The 13,690-nt window shown below is 44.2% G+C and overlaps 1 protein-coding gene across 1 annotated transcript in view; it reads right to left on the bottom strand.

Moving 5' to 3' along the window:
* Window positions 1–13,690, bottom strand: part of UMODL1 (uromodulin like 1) — a 76,844-nt gene that overhangs the window by 33,495 nt on the left and 29,659 nt on the right. Inside the window, exons 2-3 of the mRNA XM_041399715.1 lie at window positions 7,607–7,849; window positions 491–597 (exon numbers count right to left, since the gene is read on the bottom strand). Coding sequence (XP_041255649.1) covers window positions 491–597; window positions 7,607–7,849 — 350 coding nt within the window. The remainder of the gene's footprint in view (window positions 1–490; window positions 598–7,606; window positions 7,850–13,690) is intronic.

Here is a 13,690-nt window from a genome sequence, read left to right as displayed (position 1 = left end):
ATATGAGAAGGGGAAATCAGATAGGAAGAAGAATGACACCAATGTTGTTGTTATAATTTCTGTTCTCTGCCCATCAGTGCCAGCAGGTTATGGCAGATAGGTTTGTCTTGGAAAGGCTTAACTTAAAATTCCATATCAGAAAACATCATGCTTTGAATGTCTTGAAGTCTGGTCCCAGTCTGTCACAGGCCCAAAACTGAACTGAGACAAAACTGGAGCAAGCACTACTTAAGCAGGAAAAACCCCTTTATTTCAGTATGTCGTTAAATTGCCCTTGGAAGAGACCTAAAAAATTTGCTAAAGAAAGTGATACATCAATGTGACTTGGATTGCTTAAGGACGCAGCTGACATTCAGTAATCAGAAATACAGAAATAATCAGAAATAGGGCCAAAAAACATCAATGGGTCAGAACAAAGGGGGAGCAAAGAGTGGCCCCTGAGTAGCAGAATCACGGGCACAAGGAGGGAAGAGTTTGTTTTTGTACATACCACGGAGTGCAAAAGGCGGGAATGATTCAGAAGGTGGGAATCCACCCGGATCAATTCATTAAAATCCATTTTCACAAGCACTGTCACGTTGTACCAGAACATCCTCCCTGCAGTGGAGGAAATAAAACAGCCAAGTCATCTGAGCTCTGGTGCTACAGAAGGCGACAGAGCTTGAGGGAGGCTCTGAGGAAACCAAGCAAGATTTCACTTGGCAAACGCTGACGGGCCCACAAACAGCCCAGCCAGGGCCTCGTTTGCCATATGCCACAGGCAGAGGAGCCAGCCAAGCAGAAGGAGCCAGGGAAGGTTTGGGGGACCCACAGCATCCACACACCACTCAGTGCTCAGGGGTGCAGGCACTGAAGCTGAATATCCTGGAATCCATCCAAGGCACAATCCCGTATTTGTTTTAGGAAGAGCTATGGTAACAGTTTTCCTGCCCACTCCCACCCTCAGGAGGGAAAATTAAGGATATTTCTATTAGAAGCAGTGTTGAATTTATCAGTAACATACCCTCTGGCATGGGATCCACACAGCCTGCTCCTTTGGATGAGCTGCAGCATTTTTTCAGCCCTGGACATTCAGTATCGAATGTGCAAGGATAATCAAATGTTTCCATATCCTTCACTGGACAAATACCAGGTCTTGAGGCAAATACACTGGATCTGTTGAGTGCTAAGTAACAAAAACATTTCTGAGAACAAAAATACAGAAAGTTTTTTCCATAAAGTTGTGATATTTAATTTATACTAAATACCTCCTCCTCATTTTAGAAGCATGTCTGTTCTGAGTTTTTAATGGGAAGAAAACAGCAGCCTAAAATATCATTATTTCATTTCAAGGTTGTAAATATTCTCAGATCTTTCTCTTGTCCATGACATTTCTGTTACAGAAATTTTGAGTTTCTAACTTTCCATTAATAATTATGGATGGATGGGCTCGTAGGTAAGTTTCTAAATGTGGAGACACTGAAGCACTGAGAAACAGAAAATGTGCCTGATATCAGCTGTGACTAATCCAAATAATATATAATGATCAAAGAAAACAGGTACTGTGTAAGATGGAAGTTGAGAACTTTCATTTAACGTTTTGTGGCACAAATTTAACCTTAGTTGCAGTAATTCTGTTCCAGCTGGCCACTCCAGGAGGTTGGTGGCCCACGCCAGAGAGCCCTGCAGGGAGGGCAGCTGAGGCAGGAGGTTGCTGCTTCCCAAGCCAAGGGCAGACAGTGGTTCTGGGTCAGAGCAAGCACAAAATCTCTCCTAGGGAGGAAAAGAGAAAATATTTCCAAGCCCTACAAACTCACTTTTTTACCCACACTCCCAACTCAGCTCTGGTCTTTCTAAGCGACCTGAAAGAAATCTCTTTTCCATTTGTTTTGCACCTCCAGTTTTGCACATCCTTTACTGAGCAATTGAAGTCAGCCAGGAGAAAAATGAACCTGATTGCTGCAAGAGAAACAGTTGTGGTGCAGGAAAACCGTTTGTTTTGCACCTCCAGTTCTTTCATCCTTTACTGAGCAATTGAAGTCAGCCAGGAGAAAAATGAACCTGATTGCTGCAAGAGAAACAGTTGTGGTGCAGGAAAACCACATTTGACGTCATAAAGCCCATAGCAAGTGAAAGGCCCACAGCAAACTATAAATCTATTCTGAACAGTCAGTTCTGTGGGTTTACAATTTCTGTTATCCCAAGGCTCTGGATGAGAGTAAATGTGAGGTTTCTGAGAAGCAGGAGGGGATATTGAATCTAGCACTTTTGGCCTCAGCCAAGTAACCTTCTTAGCCAGGGAAATTATCTTGATTAACCAAGATTTAAACTGAATCTACACATTTTGCTGCCACATGCACGTTCCAGGTCCTCCTCTCTCTGGGGCTGGCACTCCCACAAGTGGTTCCCCAAACAGGTCCTTTTCCCAGAAATATCCCTATTGATTTTCAAAGCACATTCAGCTGTGAAACAGCCTTTTTTGCCCTTAGCTGATTCTCACACACATTCCCAGCCTCAAGAGATTGCTCCTCCTGTGCAGGGAGCCTCTCACACTGGATTTTGCACAAACATGAGCACCAAGGGATTTCCTTGTGTTAGAAAATTCCCTATTCACCAGTGCTCTGTACTGTTCAAACCAGGCAGCTGGACCCAGGCGTGGAAATTCCTCCAGCTCTGAGATTCAAGTGCAGTTCAAGAAGGTTTGAGGTTCAAAGCAGTTTTGTTTTGGTTTTTTTTTTCCCACCTGTGTCACTTTTTTGTGTGTGTGTTTAACTGCAGTGTAAATGGTTTAATGAGTCCCATGCAATCTCAGAAAACACTATTGAATCCTGGCTGGGTGCCACAGCAGCCATTTATCTGAAATCAAAAGGTCATCTTTTTCAGATCAACGGAAACAGAGATGGATTCGCTTCACATTTCTGCCTAATTGTACCAGATGCACTTTGGAAATTCAATTTATGCTCTCCCCTTCAATCATGCTGGGGACAGTCACCAACCAGGCAAGCAGTGAGGAGCGAGCCAGCCAACTCCTGTGTCATTTGGATGAAGTACAGGCTTTTCTCCTCCGTTATTTACATCAATGTATGGAAGCAGAACTGCAGCTTAGCAACCAAAGGTCACTTGCCAGCCTGCCTCTGGACAGCTGCTGGATCTGCTGTGGCATCTCCCAGGAGATTGATGCTGAGGGACAACACTAGCTCAGCCATAACCCCCTTTCCCTCCCTCCTTCCATCTGGAAGGGATGGTTTCTTCCAGAGGGTGTGGTGGAGCCAGGGACCAGCACCCTGCATTTGTCTCAGGTATCAGAAGGTGGAGACAAATCTATGAAATTACAGAGGAAGCCCCTGGGAAAGTCTGTTCCAAAGGCAGGCTGGCAGTTTGCATCACACAACCCTGGGTTTGGGGTCTCTGAGCCTTGGTAGGCTTTGCTTGCTCAGGTGGATGTTTTCCATCCTGATTGCCTTTCCTGGGGTTTAATTGGGATTTGTGCTGATCCAGCATCTGATAAATATTTAACACCCATCCTGGGTGTTCCTTTTGCCTTGGAGGGGAGAAGGCTGAGAGGGATGTGGTCAAGCTTTACAAAATCCCAAAGGCAGGGGCAAGGTGAAGGCAGAGCTGGTTTTCACCAGAGCCCACAATAATAAAATGGGTGAAAGAACTCACTTCTTTACCCAGACAGGAGGAAACTTCTGCAACTTGTCAGCACAGAGGGTGTGGAGACAGACAGCTTTAGAGGGCTCAAAAAGGGACAAGGCAATTCCCAGACAGGATTCCCATCAGCAGACACCACGGGGAACAGGCAGGGATGCCAACAATCCCATTTCTGCTGGGGGCACACAAGGGACACAAACTGCAGGGCAGCCAGAGCCACCTGCTTCTGGGTGCAGTCCCACAGGACATTCTGGCACCTTCCCACCCCAGGCTGATGCTGCAGTGCTGCCCATGTGTGACACCACTGTCCCCTGGTTTTCCTGTGACACAGGGACAGCTGTGGCCAGCTGCTGCTGCTCTGGTTACAGCCAGCATGGGAACATCTGCATGCCAGCTCTGGAAAGTCCCAGCCCTGCTGAGGAGCTGCTTGGACACCTACAATGAGCTTTTTTTTCTTTTACTCTGTAGTTGATTCTCTGAAAACCTTCAGAAATTGTACACACAAGGCACACTTAAAGCCTGATTTAACATTGCAAATCAAGTGCTCTCAAGAAAATCCACAATTAAAGTTGTGTTGAGCCTTCTTAAGGTATTTTTGTATGCATGTGCTTAAAAACCAGGCTTCATCATGTGCTGATGCACTCTTTCCTTCCCTAGCTGGGGATCAGGCAGGGTTAGATGGCAGATAAGGAGTTCTCTGGTTTCATCTTGTGCTGGAAAGTGGGCAGCAAGCCAGCCACCAGGAGAAATAACCACAGCATCCTTTCAGGCAGCTGGAAACAAGCCTGGAGAGCTGGATCCTGTCTCTATCTAAAAGGCAAGATGCTGGGAGAAGTTTTGTGTGGTGAAACAACCTTCAGGGTTTCACAGGTCCATGAGCTTGACCTGCAGCCCTGTGCCCCAACCATACAACTTGTTAAAAGCAGCACTAGGCACCATGAAAATCAGAATAAATTAATGAAAAAAATTAAAACTGCACCCAAGTTGTCTGAAAGCAGGTCTGAAACCACCCCAGAATGATCTCAGTTTCTCTGCAGCTCAGTTGCCCATCTGTGAACGACACAGAAGCTCCCTCGCTTCCCACAGCCTTTGTGAAGGCAAATTGCAGCCTGTGAATCCCCCAGGATTCACCTTCAGAGGTGATAAATAATTCTCTACTCAGTGAGAGGCTGAGCAGAGCACTGAATGTGGAGGTCAGGATGGCACACACTCTGGGGAGCTCCTCAGAGGGGCTCCAGCATCCCTGGGCACTGGGAAATGTGGTCCCTGGGGCACTGCAGAGCTGGGTCAGGTAATTAAAGGAGTTCACTGACCTGCATGCCTGGGCAAAAAGAGAGAAAGCAAAGGTTGTTTTATTTAATTCTACCTTAAGAATTCATTCCAGCACTTCCTAACTTTTAGATGTTTAACTTTCCAGCTGCTGTTTAAAAATGTCAAAGTCATTTGTGTGTGCACCTGTAACACTATCCTGATGGACAGCCACACAACTAGTGAGAACTACCAGAGCAACTTGACCAGTGGTCTAGAGTAAAGAAACAATAAAGGCAGGGCCTGCCATATCCCAGGCAGGGGTAGATGTTTCCTTCTAGGAAGAGAAGGTGAGGAGTGGCCAGGAACAGGCTGCTGTGAAAGGTCATGGAGACCTTTCCCCCCCTGGCAGGATGGAGAGCACACCAGCATGGATAACATCAAGAAGAAAATCACAGTAGTTCAGCAGCGTGCTGTGCAGTAATTTCTGCAGTTCCAGTTTCTCTTCTCATCATTTATTTAAGACTGTGTCTAGACAGTGCATTACCATTCACAGAATTTATGACTAATGCCCTGAAAAGCAAAGATACCAGAATAATGTAAACATGGAAATCACCTAGAAGCCACACAAATCCTTAAATGGTTTTAAATATTCCCAAGTTAACTTTTACAGGAAAAAGTGTCAGGGTGACCACAGTATTTCATGGACAAACCTGCCCAGAGTGCCCATCAACAACATGGCAAGGGCAGGGTGGAAAAATTGTGCAGCTAAGCTTTACAAGAGATTTACAGATTTGTTCATGTTGGATGAAACAGAATCATCAACAGCTCTCAAGCCTAAAATATCCCTAGAGATGCTTTTAAGAGACAGAATTATACTGGGAAAGAAATATTTCAAGTGTTACCAGGATGCTTTTTTTTTCCACACAAGAAGATGGTTTTGATTTTCAGAGGTTCAGAAACACCTGAATTTCTTGTGCAAACAGTGACAATCATGGTGACTTTTCCACATTTAGCTGGCACAGCTCTTTCTTTGTACTACAGAATTAAAAAGCCATTTTCTCTGATTGCCTCCCAGTCTTGCCATTTGACACTCACAGGCACACATGCCTGCACATGTCTGTATATCCAAAAGACTTCACTTAAGTAACTTTTCAACCATAATTAGATGTACCAGAGATTTTCCCCAGTGTGGAACTGATGCTTGGAAAATAGAAGATGATCAGCAGCAGGTCCTTTGCCTGTCTGACAAATCTGCTTGGGCACACAGTAATCTGCAGCTCAAATTCTGCTTTGCTGGGACTCCACAACAGCCAAAACAATAGCAGGATACAGCAAATTAGGAATTATTATTTAATTTCTCTTCTCTAGCAAATATTTTTGGGAACAAATAAAACATATCAACCATTTTTGTATTCCCACCCTTCTGTTAAAATCCTGCTAGACACAATATTCTACCTGTGACTGTGGAGAAAACGCCGGGGGGGGGAAAAAAAAGTTTGGAGGTTCTTTTTTCAATGCTCTGAAGCAACTTAAATGTGGGATGAGCACATTGTTCTTGACAGATCCCATGACAGGACATATGGCTCATCCCCCCTCATGCCACGGTACATGATCCGCTGCAGGAGCAGGTTTGGGGACATTCCCACACATCTGAGTCACCCAAGTCTTATGACCCAAAACAAGGGCCAGGGCTGCAACAGGACCTTTCCTTTCAATCTGCTGTTCCTGTGTGTGGTTATGTAAATGCCCAGGTCCATACTGAAAAGTGGAAATAGGGAAAATGCAATGTCATACTGAAAATAGGAGACAAAATTATGTCCTGCGGAACTTTTCTGGATGACAGAACAGTTCAGTGCTGGTTTAGATAATCCAAGATGCCTGCTCAGCTTAAAAACATCTAAATTTATCCATTGGAAAAAGAAAGTTCCTTTTCCCCAAGGAATCCCCTCCATCTAGGCCTCACGTTCTGATAAAACTGGGAATTTCTGATTGACAGCTGGTAACCCTGATGTGGAAAGGGGAAAAGCTTCCATCTGGAGACAGAGGTGGTTGAGTCTTCCTCAGTAGAGTCTTATTAACACTCAGGTGTTAGATCAGATCCACCAAAAAGCTCACCAGTTCTCAGACCTCCCACACAGTCACAGGTGACCAAGGAAGTCCTAAGGAAATGGGTCCCAGTCTAGTTTTGGTTGGAAAGCATCTGGTATCAAGTTGCCCTGAGGTCACAGGCTGTTTTAAATTTGAACCAAAACTGGGTTTGCACTCTGAGAACAGACCCTGCTCCACATCAAAGGAGATGTTATCCCAAGTGCATCCTGAATGACTTTTGAGGAGAAAGCTGCTGGTGTAGATGCGGGCAGGCTCAGATCAGACATAGCACCAGACAGTGAATTATTGCTCTTGGCCAGGGATATTGGCCTGAACCTGGACAGGTAATGAGCCCTTGGAGGGCTAACAAGCAGGTGCCTTCCTCAGGCTCCCCTAGAAGTTTAGTGAAGTTGTGACTAGAGGTGACAAACAGCAAGAATCAGGAGCTTTAATCTGCTGTGTCTACTCCTTGCCATGTTGGACAAAGTTTACTGTATATGATTTTACACTCATTTATTTCAGTGAATAGGAACCTATGGCCTAGAACTGAATTAAGCCTTTACACATCTCAGCTGAAGTGAATCTTCTTCCATACAAAGCATTTATTTCCTCTCTTAATCTGACTAAAACTTACCTAGAGAGCAGTAGAGTCCAACCTGCTCATATCCTTCACAGCAATCTGTGAGAGTGATGGTTTCAGGGACTTCAACACTGTGAAACTCTGTTCTGTGGTGTGTCTGGGGACACACCATCCATGGGATCCACCCTCCACAGGATGTCTTTTTCTCATAGGACTTTTGGTAGGCAACCATTTTAAACACACTTTTGGTCAGGGTGTAGTTGCACAGATGGTACCCTAGTGAAGCAAGGCCTTTTTCTAGGAAACAGAAACAGGAAAGAAAAGGATCAGCATTAACTTGTCACCCTGATGGAATTTGGCTTCCTTTTTCTACCTCCATCAAGGCTGGGATTGAAGGCACTTGAGATGATATCTTGAGTTCACGATCAAGTATTTATTGTTTATTATCAATATTACAGCCTCACAGCAGTGAGTTGGGATCAAAGGCACTTGAGATGATATTTTGTGTTCACACTCAGGTATTTATTGTTTATTATCAATATTACAGCCTCACAGCAGTGAGTTCTGCAGCATTTCATTAGCAAGGCACAAAATGGTTAACTATCTCTTCTTACAAGGTCTTTTAAGGCTAAACTGTTCAATTAAGAAATGACACCTAAATTATTTTCACTTTTAACCCAATAACTGATCACTCAAAGCCCTCAGTGCAGACTTTTCTGTCCAATTTCAAAACACCACCCAAACCCATGGAGAAGGAAGAAGAAGGTGAAGAAGGAGGAAGAAGGTGAAGAAGAACAACCTGCCTCCACCCTAAAACCTCCATCTTGCTTCATATTTATTTCTATATTCTAAAACCCCAAACTTTAAGTTTTCCACTCTTTGATATGACACATTTCTAACCAATTACACACCCATAATCCCAGTGCTACCAATGAATTGTGGAAGCCTTTTTCACATCCTCAGGTCCAATGCAGTGCTCCCCTGGGAGTCAGAGTCTGTCTGTACAGAAAGTCTAAAACTCTCAGCATCCAGAACTCCAACATCACCCCAGAGCAGAAGTTCCCTGCAGTACCCAGTGGAAAACTGTTATAAGAAAGCAGAACCAACACAGATGAATGATTTCCAGGAAGGCTGACGCTGGGAAGAACATCGCTTCAAAAAACAGACACAAGAAAGAATTGATGGTGACTGCTTGTCACAGGCATCACTTTGGTCATGAAAGGATGAAGATTGGCAGAAAATTCAAAGAGTTCTTGGTGCCTTCAGGTGTGAGGCAGAAAAAGGGCAATTTAATTCAAGTGAATATTAAAGAAATTTACATATGCTAATATAAATGAACAGTAGAGCACAATAGGCACTTCCAGGGCAGAGTCATCCAAGTCGTTTAAAAGCCCACTCCAGCCTCCTGCTGCCAAAGCCTTCATCACTCCCCACTGACTATAAAGGGAACAAAGGGTGAGGAACTCATGGGCAGATGAGTCACAGTAGATGTCTGGAATAAGACATCCTTCAGACATCACCCTGGGCTAAAACTGGCTACTCATACATCACTGGGAAGCACTTCCAGGTATCTGACACAAAAGGTATTCCTGGAGATCCTGCACTGCCTCTCTGCATTTGTAGCAGACCTTGTTGATCAGCCACTGGAAACCTGCAGTGTTTCACTGACTTTGAGTCCAAACAAAGTCAGTGATAAGGTCACTAAGTGCATCATTTCACACAGGTCTGGGAATGGGACTCAGCCTCCAGAGTTCTGAAATCATTTCTGATGAGGAGTGACCTTGTTAGGTGCTTTTCTTAAAATTGAAAAACTTCAGCAGGGATAGGGAAAAAACCCAACACCAAACAAGAGAGAGGAACCCCAACAACAGCAACAAAAGCAGATGGAGTTTAAGAATTAGCAGTAAGCAACATACAGTCATGTCACAGACATCAGGCTGGCTCCTAATGAGATGTTATAGAAGCCAGAGGGGCTGAGTCACCCTGTGTCCCACTTGGGAAACAGATCAGATGGAATTCAAATGCCTGTATCATCCTCTAGCCAAAGCAGAAGGAACTTTAATAAGGATAAATATGAATTAGCTGCAGAGATTCAAATATAGCAGGACTGTTTTCTTTTTTTCTGAGAGCTCTGAGGGCACCAGGGTCAGCCAACAGACAGACTGAAGCTAGCACAATATACACAACAGGCATACAATAAAAACATTTACAGCTAATCTTATTTGTACAACTTATCTCCTGTCTGAAAACATGAAACGTGTTAAAAGCAATTCAAGAAGGAAAAAAAAAATTAGGCTTTTTTAATCCTGTGCTTTTATCACAGCTAAACAAAAGACATTTGTGCAATTTGAGCAGGACTAGGAAAAGAGCTTTGGAGAGGAGGATCCATTTGCAGCGCAGGGACGGTCCAGAAGAAAACATGGGATAGACTTGGTGTCCAGAAATGGCCTCTGGAAGCCCAGCCCTGCCCTGCCTCACTCATCCATGCCTCCCTCCTGCAGCAAAAGGCAGAGCTGATGCTGGTTGTGCTCCAGGGAGTGCCAGTGAGAGCCAGAGAGCTCCCAGCAGGCTCCAGGGACTCTGTGCTGCTGCTTGGAGCAGGTCAGCAGGAAACACTGAGCGTGGAAACCTCACTCCCTGCTTCTTCCTCCCGGCCAGCCTCCAGCAGGACACCCCTGTCCCTGCTCCCTGGGGCTCTGGGGACAGCCCAGAGGTCTGCACACCCCTGAGAGGCACCAGGCTGCTCTGTGTCCCCAAGCAAGGGGTGGAAGGAGGTGCTCAGGAGGGACAGAAGACACCCAGCCTGGCTCAAAGCCTGGCTCAAACCCAGAGCCAGGAGAAGAGCCCAAAGGCTGGGATGGAGTTCTGACCAGGACATGGCTGTGCAGGAGGAAATGGAAGGAGAAGTGAGCCAGAGAAAGCAGTTATCCTGTAACTTTAGGATAACTCTCTGGGAGAATGGGAAAGGAAAGAAAACGTGGGTTCTGGAGCAGGAATCCGAGCTCAAGGGCTGCTTTTTATTCAGTGTGTTTGATCCATTAGCACCTCACATGAGGCACAAGTGCCTGACAAGAAGCAGGCAGCTGTCATTGCATTTTGGAAAGCATTCCCTTGCCATGTGTTAAGACTGCTCCAAGAATACCTTTCTCTGCAAATGCTCCTAGGCATGTAGGTGTGAGGGGAAAAAAGTATTGCTCCAGCTTTTTTATTTGTTTTCAGATTTTTTAAAAAATTTGTTTGTAACCTGAATGGCTAAATAACCAGGGTGGAACAGAATTAATACCTAAATCATTTTGGTTATAGCCTTTCCCTGGAGAAAGTGCACAAACACCTGTTGTGACAAGGAGCAGGACAAATATTGTTCTATGAAAACGAGAAAGAGAAACTCCTACATTAAGGAATCAGACTGTTATAGTACAAAATCAGGTTTGAGGGGAGTAGGGCAGGTGAGAAGCAAGAGCTCAGCCTTGTTCCTCATCACCATGATCCCTCCTTTCCTCCAGAGCTCATGTAAAGCCTGGCAAGAGCAAAGCAGGGACTGGAAGGGAAAAACTGAGTAAGGAGAGCACTGAGGATTCGTGCTGTCCGTGCAGAGCTGAGGCTGCAGCACTGGAAAGCTAAAAATTCCAGTGTCAGCTGAGCTGGCTTAGTCTCTACAGCAATGTGCAACATAAATACAGGTATGAAACTGAGAATAAGATGCTGTAGAATTAGACACAGTTTATAATTGGAAGCTACAGCTGTCAGAGCAGATATGAAGTCATATTTCATACTTAAACACTGATACTACGTACATATATATATATATATATATATGTACATACACACACACACACACACACTAGGTATAGAATGAGGCTGCCAAAGCCTAAAGAGAAGCTCTGAGATGAGGCTGTGGTGGTACAAAAAGATGCCCTCAGTGCAAGAAGTTGGACTGAAGGTGTCAGGGAAAGGTGCAGCACCACCAACCTCTGCCCCATCCATCACTTCCAGACCGTTCAAAACAAGCTCTGACACTCAGAGAGTTCAATTATTTTGCTGACAGCAGTTTGCTGCTGAGCAATGTGGCTTGGATCAATTTGGGCTCTTTAGCAAATTGGCTTTCTGTTCTCATTACTCCCATCTATGGGATTATGGCACAGTCAAATGGAATTAAAATGCACTGGCTGTTGTTTTCAGTGACTCAAAGTTGCAGTCAATGGCACAGCAGAAGGCAGTTACCTGCCATGAGTATGGATGTGTTACCACTATCACTTCTGGATTTTAGATTTTGTGTGAGAAACCACCAGCTTTCAGCACCATCAGGGACAATATCAATTTTTTTTTTAATGTAAAGAGCATAAACAATTAAAACAAGCCTTTATTAATAGGAACAAACACTGAGAGGAAAGCCTGGGAGCAAAGGCTGCACAGGAACAGGCTCCTTGGAACTCAAGGTTAAACCCAGATCAGAACTGAGAACATGACCAAAAAACAGCAATATAAAATGCTTCATAGCATTTGTGTCACAGCCAGAGCTGCAGTTCTGGAAACTTCACCACTCAGGTGCCACAGGAGCCACTGTGAGCTGAGATCTGCAAAATCTTTTCCTACTGGAGAGCAGTCAGACTGAAAGACAAGCCCCTTTCTTGTCTTGGCATAACCTTAAAAATAAACTGTTAGAACAGCTTCATGGAGGGCAGATTCAAGGTCAGTTTTGAAATGCAAACTCTCCAAAACATGAATGAAAAAAGGATTGTGGGCTCGATTTTTCTACAAATTCCAAATTTTAAAGTCAACACCATTTACTTTAAATGCCTCTGGGATGGGAGTTCTATTGGCCCTAACCTCTGCAAACATCTTTTCAGCTGTGGCTTTGACAGAATAACAGAAAAGTCTGCAAGGCTCTAAGAAATATGTTTTATATTTAACTGAGATTCACAAACCACATAAGTAAAGAAAAGCAATGAAGAGCAGTCAAAAAAATCATAATGTTTTCTCATTTAAATGAATCAAACCAGAAATTAAGTATAAATTAGGGGTTCATTTAGCAGTTACAGTTGGGTTAGGGTTTTTCAAAATTACAGCCCATACCACAGATGAAATTTAAGTATGTCTTCTACAGCTTCACCTTATCCATCCCCAGGACTTTGCCAGGCACATTTCCTGCTAAAGCTTATTTTAGAGACAATTTTCATAAAAATTTGCACAATACTGAAGACGAAGCAGAAATTCTCCTTGTTCATTTCTGGCACAAAGGAAGTGACAAGGATTTTTGCCTGGGGATGAAAGGTTGGAGACAAATGTTGCGTTTTTGCTTGGTTAGATTTTCTCTGTTCAATTATCAACAGAGGATTCTTCAATGATCACTGGGACATTGCCAGTTCTCTGGAGAGTGGCCACCTTGGCTGGTTTATTTCAAAGAAATATCTATGCAACATCCAAACTAAGCTGTCCTGTGGGCAGGTTTGCATCACTCACCTGTAATTTCATCTCCCCTTCCCTGCTGTATGGTTGCCCAGAGGATGAGAACAGAAATAAGAGTGATCCTGGCCATTGCAGGGCCCATTCTGGATAAACCTTCCTTATCCCTTTGTTTCCAAGGTGGCAGAGCTTGCCTGTCCTCACAGGTAGGCTTTTGGATTAAGGGAAAATGTGCTCTGGGTTTTTTTCCTTTTGCAGGGAGGTGATAACTGCTGGCAACAGAAACAAAGATGCTCTGCTGGGAATTTTTGCTGGTTCTCTCCAGGGAATTTGCCTCTTCTGCCTGTTCTACTTGGCTCCCCCAGCCTGACTTTGAGAAAAAGGCAATTTAAAACTGCTGGTTTAGTCCCTGTTCATCCTTCAGAGCACTTATTCCCTCTCACCCCTTAAAGACTCAACATCTGGGAGCCAGACTTACACACCTCAAACACCAGGTATAAACATCTTGAATTCAGCACTACTACTTTGAAGGTCTTTAATTCTGTACCTTGAGAGCAAACTGAGAGTAAAAGCAAATCTCTCTGTGAGTGTTTATTCCTGAGTTTCAGCTGTTTGTCCAGTTGCTGTCACTGTGCTCCTCATTTCACTGCAATTCCAGCATCCCCTAAGACAGAGCAATGCCAGGCAATCAAGAACCTTGTTAAACAGGGCGTGAATCAGGTCTGAAAAACCAAA

The sequence above is a fragment of the Onychostruthus taczanowskii genome, unplaced genomic scaffold (genome assembly GCF_017590055.1).
Source record: "Onychostruthus taczanowskii isolate IOZ18803 unplaced genomic scaffold, ASM1759005v1 scaffold17, whole genome shotgun sequence".
Classification (NCBI taxonomy): domain Eukaryota; kingdom Metazoa; phylum Chordata; class Aves; order Passeriformes; family Passeridae; genus Onychostruthus; species Onychostruthus taczanowskii.
Note: the sequence above shows the minus strand (reverse complement) of the source record. Positions and strands in the feature narration are given on the sequence as shown.